Consider the following 12,143-nt stretch of genomic DNA (forward strand, 5'->3'; position numbering starts at 1 on the left):
TTCCTCGGAGCCTTTAATATATGAGTAAACCTTGTGCTTTTCCAAGAGGGAGATATGATATGCAATGGTCGCCAAACATGTTTGAGCAAGACACTCTTTTTTCATAGCAACTCTTGAAAGGAGTGTTTTTTGGAACACACCCTGAGAACACTGGATGCGGGAAGTGTGAAAAGATAGAGGCCGTGCACAGAGGATTGCAATAGGCATGCCCAGATGCAAAAAGAAATAAAAGCATTTAGCATGGTGGTCAGAATGGAGAGTGCCTTGAAGTCAGCCAGTCAAGTTCATGTTCAATTCATTGGATAGCAGCTGGGGTGAGACTTGAGCTTGAAAGTGCTAGTTTGCTTGAACTGGTACCTTCAAATGAGGTTTTGACCATAGCATATAGAAGAGTTTGAAGAGGATGATAAAGGAACAAAGCCCATGAAAAGATTTAATCAGTTATGGTTTAGAAGTAGGAGTACAGATTTAAAGCAAGAGACAAAGACTCATATCTGAAAGGAACACTATGAGCCAGAGGTTGGCAAACTACAGCCTGGGAGCCAAATCTGCCCACAGCCTGAGCTAAGAATGGTATTTAAATTTTTCAACGATTGGGGGAAAAATCAAAAGAATGATAATGTTTTGTCACATAAATATTATATTAAATTCAAATTGCAGTGGCCATAAATAAATTTCATTGTTCTCATCAGTGAGCCAGTATTACAAAAAATTGTATTCAAGTGTTATTATATTTTGAATTTCATCACTTACAATATATGAAATGTTTTTCTCATTTTATATAAGCTCCTATATAATTTTCAGTTTTGCCTTTTGGCCCACAAAGCCTAAAATATTTACTCTCCTGCTCCTTTAAAGAAACATTTTGCCAGCCTCTGTGCTAGTTCACTTGCCCTTAGTTTACTGAAACTGAAGCTCAGAATGATTTGCTCAAAGTCTGAAGCTTCCGAATGATGGATCTGGAATGGAACCCAAGTGTTCCAGTTCCTACTCTAGTGCTCTTTTTACTGCATCTTATCTGTATCAATCCAAGTGATATTACATAGGAAGCAGGGGCGTGTGTGGGTGGGTATAGAAGACAGGAGAGGAAGAGGCAGCATCTATTTCTATCCCAGTGCCAAAGTATAATTGGATTCTGATGGCATTGAATGTGATGGAGAAGCACAAGGAGAGGGAAAGGATTTAATAGCTTCTCTCACACCTTTAAAACCACTCCAATATCTAGGTTTTCTGACTTCTCCATTTCTGTATTTATTGCATTTTTTTAATAAACTCAAAAATTTCTAGTCAGAAGATGAATAATGTGGAAATTCCTCCTGAAGATTATTTATGTGGCAGGCCTTGTTGTTTTTGACATCACTACTTAAAATAAGAAATATTCAGCTTTGTTTCTTGAAATGATTGGATTTTACGGATTTGGTTAGCATGTCCTGAGATAGCATGTGTCAATGGCCAGAAAAGAAAGAAATATGACATTGAGAAGGATTCTGAAGTAAGGTCCCAGCCTCTGGGAAACTGGAGTATTTCATTACCAATGTCAGCCATAGGTACAGAAAGAGAAACATCCTTCCTTTGGTGTTCTGGGGGCTCCAGTACATTTTGCTGAAGATATTTGGTTGCCTGAGGATTCTAGGATACAGAGTGATATTGTAGCCATTAGTTTTTCTTTTTTTGTTGTTGTTTATTTTATAGTTTATTATATGTATACATTATAGTTTATCTTATAAAATGATTCTGTTTCTAACTTTGTCATCTCCCTGATAGTCTATAAATGTTTCTTTTGATTTTTGAAAAGAAATCAGTGGTCCACTAACAGCAATCCCCAAACTTTTTGGCACCAGAGACCGGTGCCCCTATGAGAATCTAATGCCTGGTGATTTGAGATGGAGCTGAGGTGATGATGCTAGTACTGGGGAGCAGCTGCAAATACAGATGAAGCTTCTTTTGCTCACTTCCTGCTGTGCAACCTGGTTCCTAACAGGCCACAGACCTGTACCGGTCCACGGCCCAGGGATTGGGGATCCTTGCACTAAGGTAGTTCTTTCCTTTCTGGCTCATGTATTACATAGTCTGAGAAGGAGCGTGCTGAATGAATTCAGTATAAGTAAATGCTCTACAGACCCTTTTTAAAAAATTTATTGGCCCAGACAAAATGTATTCATTGTTCTTATTAGCTTTGAGGCAAACATTTTTTTAAAGGTGTAAGCAGATTTTTTAGTATAAGATTGCAGAGTTGAAAGAAAGTCTCGAGTCTCTAACTCAGCTCCCCTGTCTCTTTTAGCAAAATTGAATTCGAGTAGGTGACTTAAGGTCCTATGCCTTAGCTGGGTGCAGATTCTGAGAGCAAGCTCCAGAGATGGACACTTGGCTCTCAGAAGGTGGTACCGGTAACCACAGCCCTTAACTCACTTTTATGACAGCAACACAGACATGTTAACAGCGGACCCTAGAGGCTCAATCCCATTGCCTTGTAAAATCGCTCTCCTGTATTGGGGGCTGAGAAATTGCTAAAAGTACAAATTCGGAGTTTTAAAAGATGACTGTGAGCAAATGGTATTGCTGTTAGCCAGACAAGAGGAGAATGAGGGCAACAGCTTCAGGGTATTCACCCACTAGGAAATCACTCCAGTTAAAGCAAGATATTTGCTAGAGAATATGGAAGCAGACTAAAGAAGGGAGATGCGAGATACCCATTTGCAGCTGTGATTATGGCTCTTCCTCATAGCACCGATTACAGACTATTTGTGTAATTGTTTAATGTTGCTCTCTCTCATTAGTCCACTGCTTCTCAAATGGGGGCAGCTTTGCCCCCCAGGAGATATTTGCCTCAAGACATATTTGGTTGTCACAACTGGGGATGGGAGTGGCACTGGCACTTAGTGATTGGAGACCAGGGATGCTGCTAAACATCCTACAATGCACAGGGCACGCACCACAAAAAGAATTATCCTGTCCAAAATGTCAACAATGCCAAGGTTGAGAAACTGTGCATTAGACTACGATTCTTTTTTTTAAAAAAATGATTGTTTTAAATTATAGTTGGCATATAATATTATAGTTTCACGTATACAACATAGAGATTAGACATTTATATAACTTATGTAGTGATCACTCCAATAAATCTAGTACCCACCTGACAACATACATGGTTATTACAGTATTACTGACTGTATTCCTTATGCTATACTTTATATCCCCATGACTATTTTGTAACTAGCAATTTATACTTCTTAATCCCTTCCCCTTTTCCACCGCTGCCAAACCCTCTCATCTGATAACCATCAAAGTGTTCTCTATATCTATGAGTTTGTTTGTTCTTTTATTTTGTTCTTAAGAATCCACATACAAGTGAAATCATATGACATTTGTCTTTGTCTGACTTACTCTACTCAGCACAATACTCTCTTGGTCCATCCATGTCGTTGCTAATGGCAAGGTTTTATTCTTTTTTATGACTGAGTAATATTCCATTGTATACATGTACCACCTCTTCTTCATCCACTTATCCATTGATGGACACCCAGGCTGCCTCCATTTTTTGACTAGTGTAAATAATGCTGCAATAAACATACGGGTTCACATGTCCCTTCCAAGTAATGTTCTAGGCTTCTTCAGATATATACCCAGAAATGAGATTACTTGGACCTTCTTTGTCTCTTGTTATACCTTTTGTTTTAAAGTCTTTTGTCTGGTATAAGTATTGCTACCCCAGCTTGTTTGTTTGTTTCCATTTTCATGAAACATCTTTTCCTATCCCTTTATTTTCAGTCTATGTGTGTCTTTCAATCAAAGTGAGTCAACAGTGTCAGTGGTGCCAAGGCTGAGAAAACTGTGCAATAGACTAAGGTACTTAAAGACCCATCTGTCTTGCTCAGCACTTATCCCAACACCTAGCTGGAATCCTGACATAAAAAGGAGGCTGTCAGCATGCATTTATGAATACAGATGAGCCACATCTCCACCCTTTTTAGCTGGTTTTTCTAAGTCTTTGCTTAGGCACCAACAGGCGCACTCAACCCTGAGCACATTTCACAGGACTGATAGTTTTCTCCAATTCCACGTCATTCTCCCTAATTCCGAGCTGCAGGTGTCTGATGAGAAAAGGCTGCTTTAGAAAGTTGCATTTCTTCTGTCTCTCATATCTCTGCCATATCTCTCTATTAAAATCTACACACGTGTGGTTTTGCATCTGCATTCTTGAGAAGGGAATGAAATAATAGGGTAGATATTTTTCCTTTGCTTATACCTAGTATTCTGGTGTACAGTGATGAGCCATATTGAATGCTGGTCTTAGCAACGGTAATAATTAGGTTTATTTTCAAGGATATCAGTAGTGAGTGTATGTGTAGATGATGGAGGAGAAGGGAGTTTCCAACATAATGAGCATTTTTGAATGCAGTATGACTTCTTTATATAGAGAATGTTTATCCTCTTAAGGAGATCGTTCTGGATGGCCCTGGATGTTCCAGCAAAGAGCTGGCTCAGTGGGGCTGCGTTAGCTCATCAGAGGAGCAGGCTGAGCACCTCTAGAATGCCTCTTTCATCCTGTTTCTAACAAAGCGACTTCTTGAACCAAGAAGACTACATGGTTTTAGTTGCAAAGATGCCCCGCCTCTGCCTACATGAATATGTGGCATATTATAGGGTGTGTGTGCGCAGTCCTGCTCTGCCTGGCTGAACCTCACCTCTCAGTGGCGTGGTAATAGTTGAGGCCCTTGTGCATGCTCAGCTCTCTTCTGGGTGTCTTGTCCCAATAAATCCTATTTCATATATACACTGTGACTCCCATAGAAATTCACATGCAGCCTACGCACCAGAACCTGCAGTTCAGTTGAGCAGCTCTAGGAGTGGACCTAATTGCAGGCTATTTATCCTTTTATTACATTATTTTTTCTGTTATATGATTGAATTGAACCTGCCAAAAAGCAGGAAGAAGGGTAAATACTCTGTAGAGGGCAATGAGATGTACATGTATATGTTATCATATCTTATCTCTGCTTCCGTTGACTTTTTTTTTTTAACAGAATAAATTTTCTAGTGCATACTGCGAAACCCTAAAAAAAAAAAGCTTTGTGTCTTTTTTCAGGATGTTTTTGAGGATGTTGCTCATTACATTAAACAGTAAATTCTTTATGAGGACTCTTGAGAGTAATTTATTTCTGATCTAGGACTCAAGAATAATTATGATTCTCCTGAGTTACTGGTTTGTTTATCTTAGGGACAATGAGTATGTAACTGATTAGATTTTCATTGAGAACCACTTATTAGAATGTTTAGAGTCAAATTCGTTGCCCACCCTTACATAGCAAGGGTTTTTAAATTTATGATACCCTCGGTCATAACTCCACGTCAGGATGTTCTTAGTATTTCCTTTATCTTTTCATCTATGTCAAATTTATTACCATTGTTTTATGTATCCCTGTAAACATCCAGAAATGTTTTTGGGAAAAGGTAGTAGGGCATGTATATAAGTAAATATATTATCATAGGCCATCAAAAAACAGTTTTATTGGCTTCTTTTTTTCCCTTTCCAGATTGAGATGCTACCAGATGGGCTGTTTCAGTGCAAAAAGCTGCAGTGTTTACTTTTGGGGAAAAATAGCCTGATGAGTCTGTCGCCCCACGTGGGTGAGCTGTCGAACCTCACTCATCTGGAGCTCATTGGTAATTACCTGGAAACGCTTCCTCCCGAACTGGAAGGGTGTCAGTCCCTAAAACGGAGCTGCCTGATTGTCGAGGAGAATTTGCTCAGTACTCTCCCTCTCCCTGTAACAGAACGGTTGCAGACGTGCTTAGATAAATGTTGACCTAAAGAGAAAATAACTTTTAAAAGTAAGCCCCAGGGCTTTAAATGAGAACTAAAATTTCCAAAATTATAAAGATTGACAAAATACAGAATAATTATGACTAACTCTAACCAAATGTCTTATTAAAGCAACTCAGTGTCTGGCCCTAAATTCAACAGGTAAAAAGTGTTAACACTGAACTGAAGTTTTGTGAATAATTGATCTTGTTGAGATATAAGAAGTACACTTTGAGGGTGGAATGGGGGACATGAAATTATTGAATCTCTACCTTGCAGTTTTCACCTTGAAGATTAGATAATTTTTCTTCTCTCTCCGTAGTCCCTAGTACTTATCTGCACACTGTTTTAACTGACATCCAATTAGAATATTTATCACCTAGACCCTACACTCATCAATATAAATTTCATCGATGTATACTCAGCACTGTCTTTGATTTGTGTTCTTAAATATTTTAAGGCAGGGTGCCTTGTGCTTGGCAGAATTTCTTCTTGGCTTTTTACTTTCTGTCCTAGCTTGCTCGAGTCTTCCTTCATCTGCTTTTCTCTTAACAACAGTGATGAACCCCGAGACAGTGCCTGCTTTTGGCCTTTGCATAGAACAGGAGCAGGGTATGTAGGACGTGTTACCCTCGGGGCATCCTGAAAATTAATGTATTCTCTAAAATTTCTTCTTGTATCATCAAAGCCTTTTTTATTTGCTAGTAACTTTTTATATTAAATGTAAAACATAAATGTTTTTATTGTATAATCTTGGATTTAAAATCTGTGGGAATAATTTTTGTAAGGTACAGAGAACACATGCATCTCTTTAAGAATTTACTATTAGTATACTTGGTTTTGGCTGCTTATGATTCTCATATTTGTGTTCATTCTCCAAAATGTTTTTGTACTCTGCAACTAATTACTTTTGGATAACTAAAGCCTTGTGTTTCGCACCCTAAAATATTTAGGGGGTTTCCTTATTAGAGGATGGCGCATCATCTACCTCTCTCTTCCCTTGTTGCTGTGCTTATTGTACGGGTACATTTCTTAATTACTTCAAAAACTGTGATAGAGGGGAGAGGTATGGATTTGGTTCTTTAAAATTGGTTTAAAAACACCTTGTAGAAATTAAGAGTTAAAGCAAAATATTTTTCTTCTCCACCCCCATGGTCTCTAGATATGACTATAATGCAAAACATTCAGCATCTATTCGGTGTTGAAGATGAATTCTCAAATCTCACAAAGAAATAGATCCATTTAACTGGAATTCATCTCATGCTTTTGTCTAACTTTTCTGGAATACATTTTGCTCTTTTTTTAGGAAGAGTTTTTGTGTTTGGCCTTTTATTTTGATACATATTGTCAAATGAATAAAATCAACTGACTCATTTTCAGGAAATGTACATTTTTAATGTGTTTTTCTCTGATGGGTCTAGGCACTTATGATGCCATCACATTTTGGAAGTAACTAAGTCGTCTACTAACCACACATAGACAAAACTGGAAAACTATGGGTAAAGAATACTGTAAACATGGAATTGTGATATGTGGTGTCTTGTTTTGTTTTGTTTGCCCATTTCAAAAAGGCCCATTTCAAAAAGGTGAAAGTAAGTATTTTAAATTATAACAAAATGTAGCTTCCCTCACCTGCCACATACCGCTGGACTGAAGCTCAAAGAAAAAAATCATTTGTGTCAAATAAAATTTGACTAATATTAGCTATAAAAATATAAAACACCAAAAGCTGCCTAAACCTTATTGTTTATTATAAATGAGAAGGAATGGTGTAAAAATGTAATTCTTACCAAAACTTGCCTTTAGTCAGAACATTCAAGTTCTCAGGGACCCAAGCATAACTGACAAAACTTTCTTCTAGGACATTAGAAAACAGATTCTGACTACATCTAGTGTTTTTTGTTATTTTCATTTTTTTAAATATGAGTTGATTTCATTTTAGTTTTTCACAATAAAATTGTCATAAGTATTGGTTCCAATGTTGGATAGGATTATTTTAAGTTTTGGACATGAGCATGATGCATGGAGAGGTGTCTAAATGTTTCTGGTCATATAATTAGTGATCATTTGTATGAAAAATGACACCTTCTTCTATAAAGAAGAGTTTTCAAAACAAATTTTAGATTGCTACCATTCTCCTGACAAACGAGAACTCCTTCAGGAGTAAAGACTGGTTTTGCTTACCTGCAAAAGTCATTGGCTAAAACTTCCTTATCACCTCTTTAAATTTCTGGAAGCCGGTTACTATCAGAATCAGTCATTGTAAGCTGCTTTCCAAACACTAGGGTTAAGTTACTGGTTCAAACTCTGTTCTTGATGCCATAGTTTCTAGATTTCTTTTTTATTTCGATCTTACACACCAGTGTTTAGGTAGCTTTTGAAATGCTATAGTACTGATGCAATGAACTCTGAGACCACCACTTGATATACAAAAATTTGGTGTTTGATGCCACCTTTACTGCATTATTGGAGCAGATCTTCATTTTGCAAGTGTTTGTTCATATTCATTTACGGAAATTTTAAATAAAGAAAATGAAATTCGTTCACTTATATTTATGAGACTTTAGTTGGCATTTGATTTCCAAAAATGTGTAGCGCATTTTCCAAAACATAAGTATAAATGTTATTCAGAACCAAGTTGATGGCTTATGCTAACAATGGCATTGGTTCATTTTATTTACATGCATGTACTCGCGCACACACAGACACACAGATGATTTTGCACACACACAGAGACACGCACCCTCCTATGTATTGTAAAATGTAACATTAGTATTGGATATTTGGATATTTTGGATATCAGTATTTTCTTCCAAAGTTGTAGATTAATGCTAGAATATTAATTCTTTTTTTTATTCATTACTTGTAATCATGGACTGATCTATTCTCTTAGTTATAATATTTAAAAGAAAACCGAACATTCAGCCTTAGTCTGAGAACCTAAGCAGTTTTGACCATTTCTAGTAAGCTGTAGTGTTCTTTCTCTAACCTACATCAGAGTACATGTATGTGGCACATACTATGTTTTCATTCTTCATCCTCAGTCTTAATTTTTTCCCCCAGATGTCACTATATTTCACTGTCACTTAACAAACGTTTTGTTAAACAGGGTAAATAGAAATCCTTAGAATCTCTGCACTGCGGCATAGCTCCAATTTGTGTGCTGCGGTGAGCTACAGTGAGTTATTTGCATAACATTATTGTATGATAGTGAAAATATTTATTTTTGTCCTTCAAGTGTTTCATGATTCAAATTTTTTATGTTTAATTAAAATACTGCATAATGTTGACGGGTTCCAAAACCATTAAAATAATCAAACAGCTGTTCTGTGGACTTATAGCTTCATTTCCTTGTATTTTCAGTAAAATGTTCTTTCCATCTTTATGTTCTCTTACCATCATCCTATCCACATAAGGTATTTTGTTTTCCCTCTCCACTCACCACCTCCTTAAATTTGATCAGCATTTTTATAGTAACAATATATTTGTGCTAGAGAACTTGCGTTGATACTCGAGCATATATTTATTTGGGGGGAAGCCAGAGCCTATAATTATGCCTAATGAAGTAGTTTTACTTGACCCATCCCTACAGTATTTAGGCCTGAGCCACTGCACTCTCATCCCTCCCAAAGCATGAGAATATAATTAAGTCCACTTCATTTTCAGGAACCGTATATTGCATCAGAAGCTGTGTTTATTTTTTTTCCAGGAAACAAGAGGAAGGCTGGTGGGGAAGGGGAGGAGTTATTTTGTATCCTGGTTTGAATTATGAAGATATTATATACACGAAATGGTATAAACTAATAACTTTTGCGAAATGCCCTGAATATAGTTATTTCTCATCTTCAGCCGGATATGAAAACTGAAGTAATGAAAAAACTAGTCCTGTTTAATTGCTTTCTTCCTGTTTCTGGTCCATCACTTCTGCATCCACTGGGAACTATCTACTAAGTACCTTTGGTAATGGACTATCTTCTCTTCAACATTTTTCTCACATGAACAATTTCATCAACACTAAAGCATTAACATAGAAAATTTGAGCCAAAATACTGGCTTCCAGTTGAACTTAATTCATATTTAAGTTTTACATTTGAACTTGTATAATACACTACTGCTGAGAAAAACAATTATGAATGCCTCCTGCATGTTATATATTATCTCTAACAGAGATGGTGCAATGTAAAAAATACAAAAGGGCATAGAATTAGAATGGATGTGTTTGTGCATATATGTGTTGTGTGTAAGCCTAAATGTTTATGTTTAAATATTTTTAATACTCTTCAAATGTCTCACTTTCAGTAAAATAATGGGCAATCTTAAGTAGAGACATTTTCTTTTGTTAGCTTTACAGTGAAGGCTAGCATTGGTTATTTTATTTTTGTCACATATTTTGAAACGTACATAACCAGTTTTTTTGCTTCCAGTAACAAATTATTTAAAGATGTAAGATTTTGTTGTGAGTTGAGTGTTTTTGGCCCTCAGGTTTACCATGTAAATCTGCGTTTTGGTGGTAAATCCCTTTGCCTGAGATTTGTTATTTTTTGGTAAACTTTACTGTTTTTAAAGTACATTTTGTGTAAAATAAAGATTCAATTTTTATAATAAATAGCAAATAAAAGCAGATTAAATGTTGGAAGAAGTTGACTGTACTAATTTTTACACGTGTACATTTAAAAGTGCCCAGATTCCAAAAGTGATTCTCATCCTCTTCCCACACTTCTCTTTGCAGTTGTATGGTTATATTATTTATTAAATGATAAATTTTAGGTTTACACATGAATTTCATAACAATAGTATGAGTTTTCAAAAACATGCTACAATGGTCACAAAATAGCAAGCCCCTGAAGAGAGCTGGATTGATCCTACAATATTCTGGGTTGGGGCGGGGGGCTGAAATCTGTCACTCTAATAGGTCTATCCAATAGTGTTCATCCTTGGGGACTGATGATCACAAATCAAAAAATCTCTCTTCTTAGCTTCCGTTTCTCTATTTACTGTTAGTTTAACTAAAACCTTAGCTTCCGTTTCTCTATTTACTGTTAGTTTAACTAAAACCGAATAGTGGACCAGATAAATAGAAAGTAATGAATTGTAAGACAAAATTATCAGAAAGTTTAATAAAGGGAGAAAAAATGGAATTATTAGGTAAAATAGACACATGATTGGTTAGCCCTTTGGACAGAAGACCTCTCTCTACCTCTACATCTACCTCTATCTCATATACACACGCACACACACTCTGGAAAACATTAGCGGATACCCAGATCTTTTCTCTGCTAGAGGACAACTTGATGTACGCTGCACCAGATTATTAAGGAAAGTACTGAAAACCAGATGGACATCTTTTTCCCTGGAAATGCGGTACTTCAAAAAAGGCTTTCGCTTTCCTTCACCTCTTAAGTGCCTTAGGAATGAGAAATAGACCAAAGAAATGAAGTCTGTGCCTGACTTAAGGCATTAGCAGCCGTTCAGGGACTGCTTGGTGCTTTGGGACGCTGGGATCTTGTGCTAACAGCCTACAGGGCAGTGACATGTCCCTGTGAGCGCGGCAGTAAGTGTGACTTCATGTCCTTCAGCATTCACTCTTCTGCATCACAAAATGGCTTTTCAAAAATGTGGTGAGGGCCTGGCTGTGAGGGAGAGACTGTCACCGCTGCCAGGAGCGAGAGCACCATTTGATTCTCTGGAACTGCATCTTGTGTTTGAGTTTCTGCCCCTTTCTCTGGATTCTCCGAAATTCTAGCTTGTATTCTCTGTCCATCTCATCTCTGAGGTCTAGAGAAAAGTGGTTTATCCAAAGGTGCAAAGTCAGACCTTGAACTCAAGCCCCGTATTTACAGAATATATATCTATCTACCAAAGAAGGATAAGAAAAAAAAAGTCATTTTTTAAAGTGTAGTCTTTTTAAAAAATACAAATCTCTCTTCACCCTGTTGCTTCATCATCCTCCAGAGTTATAAGTCCTGCCTCCTAAACACCAGGATTCTACAAAACTACCTGTGTGCTACTGAGAAGCCCTTTAAATTATTTCTTAAATACCTAAAGTTCGTGCCCTTTTTACACAGGCCTGTTTGTTGTGTACGGCTTAATGCAAGTCACTTTTTACTCTCTGCCTCCCTCTGCTGCTGAGAGGAGAATAAACCAACTAGGAGCTTACCAGCTTTTATTCCCTTATTCAGTTTCTCCTTGCCTTCCCTTTATCAAGTGCAGTATCCCCGCTCCCAAGATAAGATCTTGAGAATGCAATGACCCCCACTTAATCTTAGTAACTCCATCTCAAATGACATGCACTTAGCCCCATGCAATGCCTGGCACCAGGACCAGACCTGAGGTGGGTGTC

The 12,143-nt window shown here is 37.2% G+C and overlaps 1 protein-coding gene across 4 annotated transcripts in view; it reads left to right on the plus strand.

Annotated features, from left to right (window-relative positions):
* LRRC8B (leucine rich repeat containing 8 VRAC subunit B) overlaps positions 1-9,127 on the plus strand; it is a 63,640-nt gene extending 54,513 nt beyond the window's left edge. For all 4 annotated transcript variants that reach the window (XM_006919390.3, XM_006919391.3, XM_015595227.2 and 1 more), the window contains one exon: positions 5,535-9,127. In XM_006919390.3, the coding sequence (XP_006919452.1) occupies positions 5,535-5,807 (273 nt within the window). In that variant the 3' untranslated portion in view covers positions 5,808-9,127. The remainder of the gene's footprint in view (positions 1-5,534) is intronic.
* Positions 9,128-12,143: the final 3,016 nt, after the last annotated feature.

This window comes from Pteropus alecto, unplaced genomic scaffold (genome assembly GCF_000325575.1).
Source record: "Pteropus alecto unplaced genomic scaffold, ASM32557v1 scaffold25, whole genome shotgun sequence".
NCBI classification, from domain to species: domain Eukaryota; kingdom Metazoa; phylum Chordata; class Mammalia; order Chiroptera; family Pteropodidae; genus Pteropus; species Pteropus alecto.